Here is a 21095-nt window from a genome sequence, read left to right on the forward strand (position 1 = left end):
CCATTGTACACAAGATAAAGCTTTGCAAATTTCATCTTTTGGCCGCACTATTTACACCGCACTCTACGTAGAATTATCGAAATTCATTTTTACCTCTAAACACAGCCACGACCTTCGCCAAAACTTTGAAATTCGCGAGCTTCCTCTGTACAAACGCCATTTTGAATCGATTTGAAAATAGACCAGGCTCGGTTCGTAAGAAAAACGTATGATATTTTTCAAACAAGGCTTGCTTTGGATTTCATAAGCACATCGTATGAAATGTAATAGGGCCTCGCATGAATTTTGAATTTGATTCGTATGCTTTTCATAAGCGAGTTATGGGCATCATACGAATCGAATGAAATGTTTTTCGGCTAGCAAAATACTGTAAAAAATACTACCTTCATACGAAAGGTGTTATAAATAACATAATTCCAGTTTCCTCAGTGTTGGATAAAACTCCGTTCAGCCCGAAATGGCCTACACTACAGGAGGTTGTTAAGACTATACCTTAAAACCGTTTCTAAACTTCTTAGTTTTATATCGTATGAATACATCTACCCTTGTTGTATACTATAAAACATTCATAAGAACTATTGTATAGCCTTCTTCTTCTTGGCATTAACGTCCCCGCTGGGACAGAGCCGGCTACTCAGCGTAGTGTTCTTATGAGCACTCCCACAGTTATTAACTGAGAGCTTTCTTTGCCAAAGTTGCCATTTTCGCATTCGTATATCGTGTGGCAGGTACGATGATACTCTATGCCCAGGGAAGTCAAGGAAATTACCATTACGAAAAGATCCTGGACCCACCGGGAATCGAACCCAGACACCTTCAGCATGGCTTTGCTTTGTAGCCGCAGACTCTAACTACTCGGCTAAGGTAGGCCCCCCATTGTATTAAATCTTTTACGATATCCTAATACACGGAATAAAACCAACACACTTAAAAAAAATTACGGATTACGGTGAAATTTCACCGTAATCTCAACAGCTGAAGGTTCGGTGAAAAATCACCGAATAATCTGTAAAATGATTGAACAAAATCATAAAGAAAAACATGAAAACGGTTCAACCGGGAATCGATCTCCCGACCTTTCGATCAGGAAGCAGGCTTGCTACCACTAAGCCAGCTTTCACTGCTTGATAATGGTGTGCAAAAACTGAAACAGAAGGAAGCTCATGCCTGCCAGAGCGGCTGTCACACGATTTCACAGAAGTTCGGTGAAAATAATGCTTTTACCGAACTGTTCGTTAGTATTTCACAGGGTTACATTAAAATTGTTTGTTTCACGTATTTTCTCCGGTAAAATAGTCGATTTCACGGATTTTTTCGGTAAAATAATAGATTTCACAGGAAAATCTGTATTTTTGTTGTTTACAGTTCGAATTCGGTGATTTATTTCACAGGACACTGCGATTTATTTTAAGTGTGAATGTTAAGAGCTAATGATTGAACAAACATCAACCATAACCTTTTTTAATATTGATGTCTGCCGACTCATAATAACCAATCAAAATAATCATTTTTTTTGGGGCATAAAATTTCCTTACGATCGCGTAAAATTCCTGCCAATAAAAATTTACTGGTGGAATGAATTTTTTTTTTTTTTTTTTTGATTTACAGCAACACGCCAGAATTACGAGATCATAATTGGCTATCTAACATTTTACTCCATTTCATTTTCAGAATGATTTGATGCTCATCTCAACCATAAATTGAAATTTCACACGTGTATTGTCATTATCAATCTGAAACGGCGACAATAGAAAATGGATCCCATCCAGTCAAATTTGGCTAGTCTTGTCTGGGATGGTTTAAGATCAATTGGTGGTTATTCCGAACAATATAATCTTTCATAAACGCCTTTGAACTTTAAAACCCGTGCGCAAAATCCTTCACTGGCTACAATATTCCTAAATCAGAATATTTGTTTTGCACTGAGACAAATAGGTTTTTTGGGAGCCTTGACATAATGATATTGATAATCACACGCAGACTGCATTCCAATAACATGCATCAGACAGTTGAGATTTAAGAATGCTTTAACATGACTTAGTGCAGTCTTAGAAGTTTTACCTATGCCTTTATAAGACAAGCATGATGAGGTTTTAAGTATAGGTTTCAATAGACACTACACAGCTCCTTCAAAATACAATTTATTATCAACAAATGTGACCAGCAAATAAGTTTTAACGGGAGCTCTTATAGATATCTACAAAACATTTTAATGGGGGTTCACCGAAAAGAACGTTTAGCACTTTGCAAAGCTTTATTAAATTGGTTAGGAATGAATACATCTCTGATAAAACCTCCATAAATAACATCTAAGATCAAAAAGCACTGAAATTGTTACTTGGGCTGTAACAGCTCTGTGAATGTCTATCAATTTGGGAAATTACTGTACCAATGAGGACAACCGGTCATACATTTGTATGAATCATAAAATCAAAAGGATGCTTGTCTTCAGTTATATGGTTTGCAGCAGCTCCAAAAGCACGTGACTAGAATACAGTACGGCTCTTGATAAACGTAAGATGAAATAGAAAAAAAAAAACAGATCAGATTAAAAACTACACGGTTTATGATTATACATGGAGTAATTACTTCATAGGAGGATGTTTCAACACAAAGAATATTACACGAAAAAACGAAGTGATGATGACACCTATCCAAAACTGAACAGAATGCAATGTGTTCCGACCAAATGCGCCTGTTTCCACATGAATATGTCATGCTGTTCTGGGGCCCAGATAGCCGTAGCGGTAAACGCGCAGCTATTCAGCAAGACCATGCTGAGGGTCGTGGGTTCGAATCCCGCTGGTCGAGGATCTTTTCGTAAAGGAAATTTTCTCGATTCCCAGGGCATAGAGTATCTTCGTACCTGCCACACGATATACACATGCAAAAATGGTTAATCGGCAAAGAAAGCTCTCAGTTAATAACTGTGGAAGTGCTCATAAGAACACTAATCTGAGAAGCAGGCTCTGTCCCAGTGGGAACGTAACGCCAGAAAGAAGAAGAAGAAGATGTCATGCTGTTCATCTGAACAGCATCGATTTTGTTTACAGTTCTGCGTCTTTTGAAGGTCTCTCCCAAATACTTCACAAGTTGGCGCCTACGAACGTAGGTAGGATGATTCGGCATTATTTTTTAGTTCAAAACATCTGAAATATAATTGTTAAGTTCTAGGCAATTCCAGCCTAATAAATTTTGCTGTTTTTAGGTTTACATGTATACGACGAACATGTGCCAAATGTACAATTTTAAATGAAAACTGCGAAAAAAAAATCACGTGCTTCGGTGGGGATCGGACCCACGACTCCCTATTCGCTAGATGGGCGCTTCAATCTATAAGCTGTCATGTGTCAGATGTGCATCTCATACATCCGAAGAGGTTTAGACTGCGAAATGATGATACCATGTGCTTTTGGATAATCGAGTTCAGTTCGCCTCCGAGCGTGGGGGTCTCTCAAGGGGCTTAGCAGCTTGTAGGTTGAGCGCCTATCTAGCGAACATAGAGTCGTGGGTTCGATCCCCATCGGAGCACGTGGTTTCTACTCGAAATTTGTATATTTGACTCGTGTTCGTCGTGTAGGGTAACCAATATATTTTGGACCTCTATATATTTTCGACCCCCTGAGCCATTTTCCTACAAATTTCCCAGTTCACAACAAAAGATCAACGCAATTCGCAAGTTATTTTGAAAGATAGGACTACTTCGCATTGGCATCAACCATTTGTATATAGAAAATGTATTTATTTTATCTGATATTAATGCAACCGTTACAACACGTTAAACACAGAAATTGAGGTTGTCATAAATTTTTCAAATCTAAAAATAACCTCAAATTTCTGAAATCAAAGCGTATAATTTCTTCAGTTTTCCATTGTCAATCGATTGATTAGACTATAAGCAAGCATATTATACAACCAGTATCGTGGACTTTGTCGCCAATCGAATTTAAATGCTGGGGGTCCAAAATAATGAAAAACAGAGCTTCACAGCTCAATTATTTTCAACATTTTTTTGAATAATACATGACCGTGTGAGCATTTTTATCTCATAGAAGAAGTTTTTCTCGACATTTTGGCATGTTCCTCAACTTGGTTACGATGTGAAATTAATTAATTTGGACAAAAATAAAGAAAATTACTTCCTTACGGGTCTAAAATACGACCGTTACCCTACATGTAAACTTTAAACAAACCTTACAACAACTGAAATTTGATAGGCATAAAAAAATCAAAAATTCACTATGAGTTTAAAAACAGGCCATATTTGCTGTGAATGGCAATAGAATTTTGAAAATCATTCCATTGCTAATCAAACTATTCTAACAAAATGAAAACAGAACTTTACTAAAATAGTTTGACCCTAAACATTTCGACTTTTGCATTTAGAATTAACATACTTACCGCAATGATCATGGTGAAATTATCCAGGAACCCGAATCCTATGAATGGCAGTGCATTTACTAATCCCACTGTAAGTAAGAAATAATAGAAACAATATTAGAGGGATGAGATAAGGTTTATGATAATTTCAAAACAAATTGAGCTGAGAGCTCTGTTTCATGTTTTCCTATTGATTTCTTAGGCCTTGTCGTCAAATTGAAACCTATTTTTCCCTTTTCTGTGAATTTGAGCAAAATTTTTCACCGTTGGTTACAATTCAACAAAATTGTTCAACTGAGACTTTATCGATAGCTTTAAGCTAAAAGGGTGTTACGTTCAGAACCAATAATTCAATATTTTTGTCAATTTCATGTCATATTACAAATAAATTTCTCAGGTAATCAGTATGTACCTAAAAGCATTTATTTAGCAGTATATGTGCCTAACTGCAGATCATTAAAAGCAAGTAAGCCGCATATTAAGGCGCATATGCGGCTTACTTGCATTTAATGACCCGCAGTAAGGCGCGTATACTGCTAAATTGAAGTTTTTTAAGTGCTTACTGATTACCTGCGTAGTTTGTTTTGCAATATGATATGACGTTGACAAAAAGATTGAATTATTTGCTACTAAAATGCAGCATTTGGTTCGATATACGGCTGCTTAAATGCTAGGCTTTCAGATAATTTCGTTTCTAGCTGTCAAGAATGATAACGTCTAAAATGTAACGTCTCACGTGGAGCAAAACAAAAATTAACTCTTTCTCTCATTCTCCTTAAACTTTCGTAGCTTTCTCTCTCTTTCCCTTCTTATTCAGTCTTCGTCTCACATCGCTGCTGTCTGTATTCTAACATTTTTGTTGATACTAGTCTTTTTAGTCAATCCACTGGGATTCGAACCTATGACCCTTACGCTTATTGAGTGGTGTGCCGCGCTACAAGATAGTCTATATATGAAGCGAAAATTTAAATAAATTTGATGCAATACCTAAACTATGATTCTACAGGATTTCATTCCTGCTTCGCAAACATTTGGGATTTGGGCCATCGAAAGAAATAGGTGTTGAAGAAGGCATTCACTTGAGAAGGATCTTTCTCTTGTAAGTTTGGCCTATCATAAGAGGATAATAGAAGAAAATAGAAGGAATGGTGCAAATGGGCATACCCTTTCATATTATTAAAATAAATCGTGCAAAATGGGCGTAAAAAAGTTACGTATTTTTCTTGCTACTGTTTGTATTTTAAATAAGCTACATAACTAAGGAATAGGAGAAAACTATTTCGAATATATTGCACTGAATTAAGGTTTTCAAAATTTAACATCACATAAACCCTTTGCATACCGGATTATGCCCTTCTCTCATTTCAAAGCATTGTAGGTTAACACAGACACATGTGATTGTAGGTTAACACAAATGTATGTATCAAATAAAATGTAATTCATTATAGTATCTTTTTTTATTATTTCAATGTTGAATTATTATCTGTAATAACTTTATGTTCTCGTGATTCCTCTTGAAGGTCAGAAAAGGGTGTCCTGCTTGCCAGCGAGACAGATTGCAGTTTGTTGGCTTTCGAAAATGTTTGCCTCTGTTATCAGCTTCGTTGCAAGACTCGGAAATCAAAACATGTTGTGCTTTTGAAATGCTAATTAACAGTTAACAAACTTTTGAATGACAGTCTTTTTGCTCACGGCGTGTCTGGTAGAACAATATTATCACAAAAAAATAGGCATCGCTAAATCTTTCAGCATTCGAAAATATAGGTTTTTAGCTTTCATTTGACGGGTTCCCCAAAAAAAAATCCACAGAGGGATCCCGAACATTTTTTTTTATTTTAAATTTTTGTTCCTTGAAGTACAATATTTTCAAATATAATCATGGTAAAAGACAGTTTTTTTTTTCTCTCAAGCTCGATGGTAGCCCAAATTTCAAATGGAAGTTGATATAACATAGATATATAAGATTACATATTGTAATAGACATAACTGTCCTATGTGATCTTGGGGATACGACACTTACTCGTACAGTGGAGGACACACTCAGTTGAGTTCAACTAATTTTCATTCTTTTACCAAGATCCGCACAGCTGAGCGGTAAGCAAATTAATTTTAACTGATATGTCAGCCTTACATCAAGTTTACTTAAAATAGCACCTTTGGGTGCCGTTACCAAACGTCACTTTTACTGCCAAACGATTGATCCGAAATAGAGCTCTTTTGAACCATTTTTACAAATCAATATCACTTGCTGCTGGGTTAATATTGTCAGGTTTTCCACAATTAATATGATATAAAAAAACAACATGTCAAAATAGTGACTCTTTGAATTGAAAATAGTCTTGCAGTTGTGTTAACTCAACTGTTAAATCCTAGAAAATATCGTAGTCAACAGGCACAATCTGGCTTCATAAATAAGCAAAAATGCCACATTTGAGGAACAGAAAATCTATTCAAGATTCAAAAAACGCCATTCCATTACCAAGTAAGTACTAACAGTTTGGACCAGACCAAAAGAATCATTGAGTCAATTTTTTTTTCAATCAGTACGAAACAGTCGATAAATTCGATATCTTTGGAAGTTTGTTCATTATGTCTCTGCAACGGAAATTCCATGGACATCTGACATAAAAAAGGGACACATGATTTGAATTTGGAGATCCTAATTTAACTCCTCCTGACTTAAGTTTATGGAGCTACTGTAAAAACAGAGGCAGAGCTCAAGGCAGACTCTTGAGTCGCTATCATCGCAAAACCCCCCAAAAAGCTCCAAAAGGTAATGTAAAATACATGCTGTATGGAGCTCATTTTGCTACGACCAATAAATGCAGCCACTTGATTGATGTTGCTTTCATGAAATAGCCCAAAAAAATGCAAAAGTTGCACCCTGTATTCGCTGATGTCCGCACGAATGGGAAGGTATCCTTTCGAGACATTGAAACCCTTAGAATAAAGTAATAAAAATCTACTGTAAATGGCAGTTACTCTACGGGGCAAGTGGGCACATGAAATTTAACTTTTTATTCTTCCTCATAGCACTTACCGTTGCCAATAATCACATAATTAACCATATCTCATATTGAAAACATATATTATATGAATATGATATCAATCTAAAAGGAGTATAAAATGGTAAAACTTTCTTGTTTGTAAGCTACTTACGTGTTTTAATTACTGCAGTAATTGAGAAAATTGTATTATTGTTGTTCTGCTTGTCAGAAAACCACTTTCACGGTGGAATTATGTTTATGATTTGATTTAACAGGAAATATCTTCCACTATATTCTTATTAAATTTTGAAATTCCAAGCTAAAAACATCAAAATAACTTCAATACTATTAAAAAAGTCTGTGTAGTGTCATTTACTCCGGGTGCCTGGATAATATTCTTAATGAGGATTTTTTAAGCTTTTTGCTAAGGCTTGGGTAACAGGGCGTTTAAGCATATTCCATTTAATTCGTAGGCCGTTGTAATGTTGATCCATTCTACTTTTAATCTTTAACGGTTGATTGGCAAAGAAAATTCTCAATCAATATCTTAGTACTAAACGAACTCTGAGCTGGGAAGCAGGCTATGTCCCAGCAGAGGTGCAATGCCAGACAGAAGAAGAATAAATTTAATGTATTCTAACCATGAAAAGAAACAGTGCTCGGTTAGATATACTTCCACAGTATGAATAAGTGAACAGTCGAACTTACAACATATCTAATCGAATAAGTGTCCTATAGCTCAATAAATCCTCAAAATCACATAGGACAGTTTTGTTTTTTACAAAATGAAACTCAATAGATATGTATATATATTTATTTTATGAACTTTTATATGGAAATAAAACTTTTATCCAACGAAGCTGTCTTTTGCAATGATTACATTTAAAAATAATGTACTCTAAAGAACAAAAATTTTAAATAAAAAAAAATGTTCGGGATCCCTCGGTGGATTTTTTTGGGGAACACGTCAAATGAAAGCTAAAAACCTATATTTTCGAATGCTGAAAGATTTAGCGATGCCTATTTTTTTGTGATAAACCTTTCCCATATACACGCCGTGTGCTATTTTAAGGTAGCTAAGCAATCAGTCTGCTGTATTTGGGCAGTGAGCATATGGAATGCAAATAGAAGGCTGATTTACGGCTTATTCAAATGCTTATTGGTTTCCTGGGAATTCAAGTCAGAAAAAAACAATGTGCAGCTAAATGGCTGGAGACATGGTGTCCGTGTCTTTTTAAATTATAACTTGATGTGTTATTTAGTTACGATCTTTTTTGTAACACCGGTTGTTATGAATTAGATGCAGGATGTTGTTAAAATAACTAAAATTTTGCACTACAGCATATCAAAATTGTAACATATTTTGTTACAAATAGCGCTTTGGGTAAAAATCAATTAGCGTAAAAACTGTTTATATATTTACTCATTTTTTGGGTACATGTTTTTAAGTGTGTAAGTGTAAGGATTATATTGTTTTAAAAAAAAACCGAGTCATTAACGGGAATCGAACCAAGACATGTACCAAACCACCGGAATGGACCTGACGCCCCTACCGTTGAGGCTATTGGTACACTTGAAGTAAAGGGTGATGGAAGTTCAACTGGTTTTACGTCTTCTCAGCTCATATGGATGGACTTGATGTTTTTCAAATTGCTCCTGAGTCCAAGCTGAAAAACATGACGTCACAGTTAATGACGTATATAAACGACAAACTAACTCGTTCTTGGTAAATGTTTTTCATACAATAAAACACAATTATATTATGTCCAGTTATCATGACAACCTGTAAAATAACTATGTTATAATGATGAATATAGTTGAAATTCTGTTCCAGTGATAACAAGATTGTAGTAAGACTCGCTATAACTGTTTGTAACATGATGTGTTTTAAAATGACTAGTAGCACGTTCTGATATAGGGTAGGTGTACCAGTTATGGACATAATTGTTCCCTATTTCGCCATACGTGATAATTTGATTATCTTCAAATTTTCAATCATTGTGTGTGTTTATGTAGTTTGATATCAAATATATCTTGATATTAGAACATTCAAAGATATTAAAAATGTGTAAGTTTTCGAGAAAACACATATGGCCAAATAGGGAACCGCTATAGCCATAACTGATACCCTTTCCTAATCTTGTCATGAATTATTGGAAAAATAATACAACATATCTAAATTTCATCAACGGGAGATATTTATGACTCAATATGATATATTTGTGATTAAATTTTTATATGATCTTGTTAGCCTTCTGAATTTTGTGTATTGTAGCTCGAAAATCAAAATCAACAATAGAGCCTGCTGGTTTAATATTTACTCCAAATTGTTTTCCGTTAGTTCAGAAACAAAATTTGAAAAATCTTTTTTTCAAAAGTACTGTAATACCTCAACTATTTATTATTGTCAAAAAATAGGTAACCAGAAGAAAAAATAATGGGGATAAAAAAGAATAGGGATGCTCAAAAATAAAAATTAGAAAATTCAAAAACCAAAATTAACAAATTTGCAAACAACAACATATTATTGTCCAAAACGTGCTTCGATCGATTTTAGATAGCGAAAAAAGATGTTTAGATCAAAAATGAAATTTTGGGTATTGGAGAGTTATTGATGTGTAGGGCTTTAACCACAAACAAACTATCTGCTCCGTTGGATACAAGACAGCCAATAATTTTTGATGAGCGATAGTAATTGGGTGGCATGGTGTTATGATACTCATCCGGACTGTCGGAATTAATTATTTGTGTAACAAATTGCAAAATGATGATGTTTACAGCACAAGCTGAACATAAACCCAACGAATCTTGCCGACTTGATCTGTGGTGCAAAATCTAGTTTTCTTACTAATTCCACTAGCAGGTGGTAGGAAAAGAGGGTAACCAAACATTTCAAGAAAGGAGGAAATAGGGATGCTGTTTGTTTCTTCAAACAAAGGATCATAGGAAATAGAGTTCGGTATTTAATCCAATGGATTCTCCTTCCCATCGGAATCAAGCTGGAACTTATGCTCCTATGGTAGAAGAGGTGAAAACTTTTCCGAAATGAGAATGCAATTCAATTATGCGATAATTAAATTGCCTTTTCATGCTTACCTGACGACTCTGACACGATGAAGCAAACGACGTCAGCGAAACGATTTGTAGCGAATCAAGAACTGATCCGGTAAATTCAAACGGAAACAAAAAAGTCATTCTTTGCAGAATTTAAATCACAAATATGCATGAACGAGTGGGACACATGTCAGGTGCACAGTAGGGTGTTGCTTATTGTTTTTTATGATTTTCTTTTGGAATTTCATTACAAATTAATTCAGATAGACGGCGAAGGTTTGCTTAAGATATTACTCTGAAGATTTGTTCAAGAGCTCGTATAGTGATTTTACGAACTTCCTAGAAAACTCCAGCATAAAATTTCGTTCAAGATTCATAAATGATGCAATTTTACTCAAGAAATGTTGGAAACGACTGCAGGAGTTATTCCTGCATGAAAACATGGGAAAATTCTTAGGGAAATGGATTTAGTAACTACACGAATCTCTGATTATTTATAGAAATCTATGATTCAATTTATTGGGGCCATCCTGGAAGACTTCTTGAATGATTTCCTTGAATAGCCCTTACGGAGGGGGCCCAGATAGCCGTAGCGGTAAACGCGCAGCTATTCAGCATGACCATGCTGAGGGTCGTGGGTTCGAATCCCGCTGGCCGAGTATCTTTTCGTAATGGAAATTTTCTCGATTCCCAGGGCATAGAGTATCTTCGTACCTGCCACACGATATACACATGCAAAAATGGTCAATCGGCAAAGAAAGCTCTCAGTTAATAACTGTGGAAGTGCTCATAAGAACATTAATCTGAGAAGCAGGCTTTGTCCCAGTGAGGACGTAATGCCAGAAAGAAGAAGAAGAAGCCCTTACGGAATTCTTTAAGCAATTTCTGTAAGAAACTGCATAAATAAATTTGAAAAAATATATGAGAATGGCTGGAAGGATACCGGAAAAAATCGGCGTTTGAACTCCTGAATAATGAGTTTCCTGGAATAAAATAGAATAAATAAACGCGTTTCCTAAAAAATGTGGAATAAACTTCTGTTAACTTTCTTGCACAAGCTTAAGAAATCTGTGGAGCAACAACTGAAAAAATATCTGGAAAAAATCTTGTGACAATATCTGCGAAATTTATTAGGGAATTTCCAGTTGAAATTACCGAAGGAACATTTCTGAAACAAGCCGCACCCTAGTTTTCACAGCAGTAAACCGCGGGCGACGATGGCACCGGATTCGCTGAAATCCTTTTACGCTTGAATGTTAATTTTATTCATGAAAACCCAGCGTGTTCTGTATGATTCAGCCTCCGTTTGTGTCCCAAAGGGGTTTGTGTAGGTTAACTTGGTAGCCTTTCACCAAATTCGTCCGGAATAGCGAAAGTTGTAGTTAAAATACATGTATACAAAATAGACGGTCCCTTGAATAAAATTCGACTATCACACCTACACCCATTTCAGGACACGATAGTGGCGATGAAATGTCAAAGTGGAATCGAAATTGAGTCAACATCGTTTACCGAGTCCTTTCTATCGCGAACGTGATTGATGAGTTTTACCTATTTGTGCTGAATTGAATTGTGTTTGATTGCAAGGTAAAGGCGTAAATTGAACCTTTAAAAAAGATATTACCAATTCAAATGCTTTCAGATTGTATTTCGCGCGTGTCGTGAATCACAATCTAACTCAATGACCAGCTCTTGAGATGATGTGAAATTCATTAGCAGTATAATTACACCATCCCATCAAAGAAGATTCTCCCCATCTGAAACGCGTACACATGAGCACTAAAAACCATAGCTCGTAAATTATATCATGAAACAGCATCTTCCTACCTTAACTTTCATGAGAATAAATTTACAACTATGTGCTAAAACAGCACACCCACAAATCCTGGCATCCTGATTGTTGGCGCGATGAAAACCCTTCTCATTAGAAAAGTTTTACTGGTCCGAGGTATAAAAATGAGCTTGGTGATGTTTTTCAATGAGGTTCGGCAATCTTTCGAGCGAGTGGGCGGCGAAGCGATATTTCGATAATTCACGAGCAAATTCCTGGTACTGATGTTTAGTCAAGCTTGAAGACAGATTTGTGCAGTACCTGTTCAACAAATTTCCCACCATTTGTTGAAAAGTTCGAAAATTGTTCCATGCATATGCTAATGGTCAATATCGTTGCCTTGGGATATTAAATATTCGATTATAGGGTTTGATAATTTGGCTTAAAAAACGATTAAAGAATATTCTATTTGAATGGGATATGATTCTGAAATGATACCTACTCAACCATGCGATAACAAAAAAGGGAAATGGAACCGATTCATCTCCTTTAAAAAAGGTTCAGTCGTCTTGCTCGGATAACTGAGACAAGAAAGAGGCGATATGTTAACAGATGAAAATATTGTTGAGAACTTTTCCTTTTTGTTTGTTGCTACTCAGTCATCTATCACTCGTAAGGAAACGATTTCCTGTTTTCGTTATTTTTGCTCCGGTTCCTAACGAAGATCAATGGTATCCTGCCTGTATAGAACGTTTTTTTTACTGACCATTTGAAAAGAACTTGAAATGGGTGTCGAACTGCCAGGATGTGGAATGTTGTATTATAGGCCTAATTTAACAGTTGTTCAAAGTTTTGAACCTAAGGAATTGATGGAAAAGGTCCTATATCACGTCTCACGTCCGTTTTCGATAATCCAATGCTTTATCATGGTGACTAATCATGTGTCGTAGCTTTTTCTACTCATTGCTACCCTTTAATAAACAATTCATGCGTGTCTCTGCACTGTGTGAGACACCTTTGTTAAATCGACAATCAGCAATCTTGACAGGTGTTGTCCGTGTTTTATTTGCTATTGTACCATAAGTTACGAGCATCCATGCCACACATGACAACATCCCACGCTCACGAACTACAAACGCAAGAAAAAACATTCTGTGGAAAATGACGACCCTCGCTAAGCACTGTAGCGCAAAGTAATTAGCAACATTCAAGATGTTCGTTCTACAAGTTGAATTGATTTTTTGTAGCACATAAAATACTGATAAATCTTCAATATTATGTATGGTAGGGTGCAGTTTATTTATCAAAAGTAAAAAAAAATATTCGTGTGCTCTTCTGAGTTCAAACCACATAAACTGAGAAATATTTGGAATTGGTTGAGTTTTTATAAACTTATGGTCAAACAGAGTATATTTTTTAGTAGAATAAGGAAAAATTGGAGAAAACTACTTTTAACTAAGACTAAGATGTTCTACAAACAATCGATAAATGTATTATTGAGTAGAATGATGTTAAATGTTTCATAATTGTTTAGTAAATAAAAAAAGTTACATTAACTTTACTGAAGATGCTATTCTATAGATTGAAAATTCTTATTCCACCTCTAAATCTTAATATTTTCAACTCAAATTTTGAAGTTTCTTTTTTATGTGATTAAGATTTAGAAGAGCACCTGAACATTTGGTTTTGAGTTTAAGATATAATTAAAGTTGCCAAACCTTCTAATTTTGAATTCGCGCAAAATGTGGTTTTTTAATTATTTCAAGCAAATTAATCGTAAAAAGAAAAACATATATATGGAAACGAGATTTGTATAGTGTGGGCTCCCAATGGGTCGCGACGTTGTCCAACGTCTGGTTACGGAACATGAATCCATTGTTCGATAAATACTTTTTAATTATGATTTATCGTTTTACGGCTAACTAGCCGGGTGGAAGCTTGATCAACTACCATTAAACTTAACATTACATATACTTCGCAATTGGATTAAATGGACTGTCAACTAGATGGTCTTTCAATACCTAATAAATAAAAAGGCTCTCGGCTAGGCATTGCATTTACAATAAAAAGCGTTGTGTTTGAATGGGCGTCTTATTCTTCCGAAAGAGGTGCGCTTTGCAAAAGAGGACTACGTGATTATTGAGTCGAAATCGAATTCAGGTTTGACTTTCTATGTCCATGAGTCCTCTCGTGGTGTATGGGTAACGCGCCACATCTGGTGAACAGGGTGTCGTGAGTTCGATTCTCACCGAAAAGACGTGTAACTTTTCCGCAAATTTTACATTGTGCCAGAATTCGTGAAATTCATCGAAGTTGTTATTATTAGTTTTCCAAGAATCTCAGTTGAATTGCGTCGTTATATAGGTGATCAGTTTAACTTGTAATTAAGGGAATTCGCGGCTCAAACTTGTTGGATTTGACTAGACGGTCACCAAAATTGTAAGTGCTACACAATTACATTTCTTGAAATCATTTATTTAAATAAAACTACAATATTCTAGCTTGAAGCTAAATTTCCACGAGAATTCGAGTTTGCTTTCGAGAGTTTGTTTCGCCAACCCCTCATTAGGGCGATTCCCATATTAAAAATGTTTGAAAATCAAATCTCCCATATGCTCCTAACCATACCTTCCATAAAAATAGTGTTCTGTGAAATTTTCAGCTTTCTAGGTGGCGCTTTAAAGGTGGCCCAAAGACAATGTAGGTTTATATGCAAATTACTATGGAAAAAAATTGAGGAATGTTCCATACACGCTAGTACTGTAATGTAAGTAGAAACTTATCATCCCATTTTGAAAACTCATTCTTCAAACCGTAATGAAGGATGTTGCCGAAGAAACAAATCCCTTTTGTGTTAATTTTGTTTGGGATTTTTGTTCATGTTTGCAGGGCTATAATCCCATATTAAGCTAAACAATAGCAAATAAACTCATTAATACCTCTTCTGCTATCCGTCGGATTGAATTTCGCTCTCCAGCAAATGTATTTACTATGGTTTGAAGAATGAGTTTTTATTATGGGATAATAAGTTTGTACTTACATTACAGTACTAGCGAGTTTGGAACATATCTAAAAATTTCTCCATAGTAATTTCCATATGAACCTACATTGTCTTTGGGCTACCTTTAAATCACCACCTAGAAAACTGAACATTTCACATTTTTATGGTAAGTATGGTAAGGAGCATATGCAAGATTGGACTTTCAACCTTTTTTCAAATTTTGAACCGCTCTAACCCCACATTCTACAAGAAATTTGTGGTAGTAAGCAAGGATGGAAGATCAGGAGTCCCTCAACCATGCCGCCCCACGGAACTGCCATTCGTGCGATCGTCCTGATACGACGGAGAGCGAGATGGTCCAGTCTGCGAATTGTGGGAGCACGTTGGCTGCGCATTAGTTGACAGTAGCGTAAAATATCTCGATGTCAGGTATGTTTGTAGGAAGTGCGCGGCCAAGCAGGGGCCTTCTGTCGGAGGTGTGTTGCAAGTGCCCTTCGGCGATAGGTATAAGAAGAAAACTTCTAAGGGAGGTTTTAAAACGGCTTCAAAGGAGGGGAAAACTCTTCCCGATCCACCAAATAGTGTAACTTCCAGTATCCGCGTTAAATTGTTGCATTAAGAGTTGAAGATTGTCGCAGAAGAGCAGCGGCTGCAGGAATAAGCACTACAGAAGCAGGAGGATATAAGAAGGCGTCAGCTAGTCGAAGAGGAACGCCGACTGGAGGGAAATCGGCGGCTAACGGATTTTTGAGGGCTCATACAAAAAGCATGACAAGGGGAGGGGGGGAAGGTGGTCGAAAAACTCCCATTTTAGCGTGACATAATTAGTGTACTATCCCTTAGAGACGCTTATACAATTCGGTTTTTGTGCAAAATGTGGACGGCAAGTCAGCAAAATCATCTATCCAATCCGGCATTGATGCTGGAACTTGTAGAAAAACTCCCTAGTTCAATGCGGATTGACTGGGCAACCTACAAAAACAAAAACCTTCCGGCGACCCTCGAAACCTTCGGGGACTACATGGCCGGGCTGGTAAACGACTGCCTCTTTCGACGAATGAAGGGTCAGCCTCGAGGACAACTTCCACAACAAACGATGGGCCGAATCCTCTCACCTCCTTGAAGATTAGCAAGCCGTGTGCAGCGTGTGGTCGGAGTGGACATCGAGTGGCGGAATGCCATCAGTTCAGTTGGACGAATGCTGGAAACTTGTTCAGCCTAAGGTTTGTGTCGAACGTGCTTTAACAGTCACGGCAAATGGCCACGTTCCTGGAATGGATGTGGTATCGAAGGATATAGGCAAAAGCATAACACTCTCTTACACACCTCCCTCTTCTTTCTCCCCTGGAAACGTAGGAATGTCAGCGAATCACGTGCTGTCGGAGGACTTGGAATGGCCGCTATTTCGCATTGTTCCCGTCGTTATCTTCAGTGGCAGTTCATCTCAAACAATATTCGCCTTCATCGACGAAGGCTCCTCTTAAACTCTGTTGGAGGAATCAGTCACTAAGCAGCTCGGAGTTAGAGGTCACCTAGAGCCACTAACACTCCAATGGACCAGAAACGTAAAACGGAAAGAGGCGAAATCCCACCATGTCCAAATTTAAATTGCCGGCAAGGGCAACGACAACCAGTACAGATTAGTCGATGCTCGTACCGTAAGCCGACTTCCCAGACAACCAAAATGTACGTATAACGAAATCACCTGGAGGCTATGCATGTGCAAAATTTCACTTAAAAGATGTCGCGAAAAGTCCTTCTGTGTACAAAAGTGGAGGCGATATACGCGAATATGTGATGAATAATAGTATAAAATGTGAGTGTATAAATATTCTTCCGAACTAACCTGTGATCGTATGCGACTTAAATTAACAATTGTTGATTTGACAGCTGCTACGCATTGATTCGATTTATCTACTTTGTACAAGTGTACGGGACGAAACAAAATGTACAAATGAACTAAGAAAAAAAGCGTTTTATGCGAGAAAACTTATCAATCTGACGATTTTATCCACCGTGTTTTGCGGACTTTTGATTGTCTGGGTTGTCCTATCTTCACAATCTCTCAAATACGGAGAACTGAGCGTGCATGCGATGCGACCATGCCTAGGAAAGTCCACCCTAGAAATGGGAGACCACCGACGTACTGGTGGACTCAAGCAATTGCGAACCTGCGCCGTGCCTGCCTACGGGCCAGGAGGCGGATGCAGCGGGCACGTACCGAGCAAGAGCGTGAAGAACGACGGGCGGTGTTCACCGCTGCCAAAGTCGCGCTGAAGTCCGAGATAAGGGCAAGCAAAAAGGCCTGCTTTGAGGGACTCTGTCAGAGTGCCAACGCGAACTCGTGGGGTGATGGCTACAGGATCGTTATGGCGAAGACAAGAGGTGCAATTGCTCCTACGGAGCAATCTCCACAGATGCTGGAGGGGATCATCGAGGGGCTCTTTCCGCGCCACAACCCTAGCCCATGGCCTCCTTTTGTAGGACAGCCGGGGATTGGGGCTGGCGATGAGGATAGAGTAACCGATGAGGAACTTGTAGGGATTGCAAAATCCCTAAGCATGGGGAAGGCACTAGGTCCGGACGGAGTTCCAAACCTGGCCCTCAAAGTCGCAATCTTGGAGGCTCCCGATATGTTCAGATCTGCTATGCAGATATGCCTGGACGAGGGAGTATTTCCAGATGTGTGGAAGAGGAAGAGCCTGGTACTATTGCCAAAGACGGGGAAACCACCCGGTGACCCGTCGGCGTATAGACCAATATGCTTGATTGACACGGTGGGGAAGGTGCTCGAGAAGATCATCCTCAACAGACTGTTGAGGTACACCGAGGGTGTAAATGGTCTCTCAAGCAACCAGTTCGGCTTCCGGAAAGGGAGGTCCACCGTAGACGCTATTCTGACGGTTAAGAAAACCGCTGAGATAGCACTCCAGCGTAAGAGTAGGGGTATTCGTTACTACGCAGTAGTGACTCTGGATGTAAGGAACGCATTTAATAGTGCCAGTTGGGCGGCTATGGCTGATGCGCTCCTGCGTCTGGGGATACCCGAGTACCTGTACAAGATTCTCGGAAGTTACTTCCAGAATCGGGTATTAGTCTATGACACAGAGGTGGGTCAGAAGTGCTTTCACATAACCTCAGGAGTCCCGCAAGGTTCCATCCTGGGTCCGGTGTTATGGAATGTCATGTACGACGAGGTGTTGAGATTAAAATTCCCGGCGGGTGTGGTCATCGTTGGCTTTGCCGACGATATTACGCTGGAGGTCTACGGTGAATCGATCGAAGAAGTGGAATTGACTGCAGCCCACTCGATCGCAATTGTGGAGGAGTGGATGAGCTCCAGGAAACTGGAATTGGCTCACCACAAAACTGAGGCTGTTGTTGTCAACAACCGAAAGTCGGTGCAGCAAGCGGTGATCAGTGTAGGCGACTGCACGATCACTTCGAAGCGCTCCGTCAAACACTTGGGGGTGATGATCGACGATAAGCTTACCTTCGGTAGCCATGTCGAATATGCCTGCAAGAGAGCCTCCACAGCTATTGTGGCACTATCCCGGATGATGTCCAATAGCTCTGCGGTGTACGCCAGTAAGCGTAAGCTTCTGGCCAGTGTCGCCTCGTCCATACTGAGGTATGGTGGCTTGGAGCACGGCTTTGAGTACCGATAGCTACCGTAGCAAGCTAGAGAGTACTTATAGGCTAATGTGCCTATGTGGCTAATGTGGGTTGCGAGCGCGTACCGTACCGTGTCACACGATGCACTCTGCGGTATGGTGCCTATTGGTATCTGTATCATGGTAGACATAGAGTGTTTCGAAAGGCGCGGCACAAGAGGCATACGCAGGACTGCCAGACTGGCCTCCATGGTTAAATGGCAGCGTGCGTGGGACAGTTTCACCAAGGGAGTGTGGACTCACAGGTTGATTCCGAGGTTAGATATCTGGGTCAAAAGGCACCATGGGGAACTAACATTCCACCTGACACAGGTCCTTTCGGGCCATGGTTGCTTTACACAGTATCTACACCGTTTCGGTCATGCGGATTCTCCCGAATATCCAGTTTGTGCAGGTTTAGAGGAAACGGCGGAACACGTTTTGTTCGTGTGCCCGCGTTTCCGCACAATGCGTGACCGCATGTTTGCCACATGCGGTCGGGACACGACTCCGAACAATTTGGTCCAGAGGATGTGTGAAGACGAGTTTGGCTGGAATGCCGTTTCATCGGCTATCACCCACATCGTCTCGGAACTCCAAAGGAGGTGGCGAGTGGACTCGAGGAGTGGCTAGTGCAGACGCTAAACAACAGGTGGTCCAAGGGTTCGCAGTCGGCTACATAGGTCATACCGGTGCCCTACGGTCGAAATCGACAGCCTTACAGCGATTGAGTGACCGCGGGGAGAACATCCTGGTAGCGCTGCTGTCGTGGCGCCGGCCTACTGGGTTGGATACGAGCCTCTGGTTGTTCGGGGCATGTGGAGGCCCCTTCGTCAGCAATCCCAGCTGGTGCTAGCTGATAGGGCCTGAGCCTTCAGTAGGTCAAATTGCGAAGCCCGCAGTATCAGTTCTTGATACCTGCGGTGTAGCTGGGCGCGGGCGTAGTGGTCGACCCTGCCCGCCTTCAGCGGACAATGGGAGGTGAGGACCACCTGGGAAGCTGGCAAAGCGCCAGCATGCTACCTTGGTGGACCCCCCAAAGCGTGTCATCGATGTTCGTTGCTGCATGGCTACGCAGCTAACCTGGAGGATGCGATGTGCAATAGCCCCTCTCCAAAGCAATGCCTTCTTGGGGTCCCGGAGAGACGAAGGGTTTGGCGGCAATGGAAATGGTTTAGTGGGTCGGGGGTGTAGTCCTGTTTACTGCTTGAGTGTAGTAAATGGTCCCCAACCCCACACTCCCGGACCTCGGTCCGGAGTCTGTTGAGTAGATTATCCCCCCATTGCTTAGAAGGAAAACAAAATACGGAGAACTAGCCAATCGGTTTTCTCATCTTCGTAGTCTCCCCCTGGAAGACTACGAACTATTCTAGCTTGAAGCTAACCTTTCACGAGAATTCGAGTTGAGTTCAGATTTTTCCTGATTAACGATCGTTATTGGGATAAACGTGGATGAAAAATAGGAGTACCGTAATTTTTGATAATTTGATAGTATGGTACTCACAACTTACAATAGGAAATAATCCAATTTTTGTTAACCTATTAAACAAAACTACTACAATAGTAAAGACTATTATTACGGCACTTCATATCAGTTATTTTCGTTGGAGTCAAACACTTGCTATCTAAATGAGGAAACTAAAGTTCCTCGTCAAACACAATTTTTGCAACTTGTAGAATAACATGCAAAAGATTCTTTTCTTGATAAATTTAATTTCGCCAAATTTCAGAACGCAAAAGCGTAATTTACTGAAAAAATCAGCCATCTTTGTACAGTTTTGGTTATTTATAGCATTTTGCGAAGTGTGCATTTTTTTAATACATTAGGTGATTATTAAAAAAACTGTCAAATAATTAGAAAAGTAATTATGGTACTGTTCATAAAGGACTGGGAAGATCACCCCAACTTTTCGGGGACAGTTTAATATGTTGGCAGTTACATTTCGACACAGTCCTTAAGGGATACTAGCACTAAACTTCAGTGAATGAGAGGAACCCAGTGATAATCAACAACAAACACGAATGTCGGTCTACGCTGGCAGCGAAGATTTATCATCTTCTAAACCTAACCTGAAGTGGGTACTAGGTAGCATAGAAGTATGTACGTAGACTACAAGCAAGTGAAGAACCCACGCCTACACTTCCTGCGGGTGCTAATAGAGCCGTAAAATAGTACATCTTTCTGTTAACATTTGTGTATCGTGCATCCTGTATCGTGTGGCAAATACGAAGTTACTTTATGCCAAGGA

At 39.1% G+C, this 21095-nt stretch overlaps 1 protein-coding gene across 2 annotated transcripts in view; it reads right to left on the reverse strand.

The window, feature by feature from the left end:
* LOC5572431 (transmembrane protein 65) overlaps positions 1 to 21095 on the reverse strand; it is a 71780-nt gene that overhangs the window by 8088 nt on the left and 42597 nt on the right. For both annotated transcript variants that reach the window (XM_021846728.1, XM_021846727.1), the window contains one exon: positions 4402 to 4469. In XM_021846728.1, coding sequence (XP_021702420.1) covers positions 4402 to 4469 — 68 coding nt within the window. The remainder of the gene's footprint in view (positions 1 to 4401; positions 4470 to 21095) is intronic.

Source organism: Aedes aegypti, chromosome 2 (assembly GCF_002204515.2).
Source record: "Aedes aegypti strain LVP_AGWG chromosome 2, AaegL5.0 Primary Assembly, whole genome shotgun sequence".
In the NCBI taxonomy this organism is placed as follows: domain Eukaryota; kingdom Metazoa; phylum Arthropoda; class Insecta; order Diptera; family Culicidae; genus Aedes; species Aedes aegypti.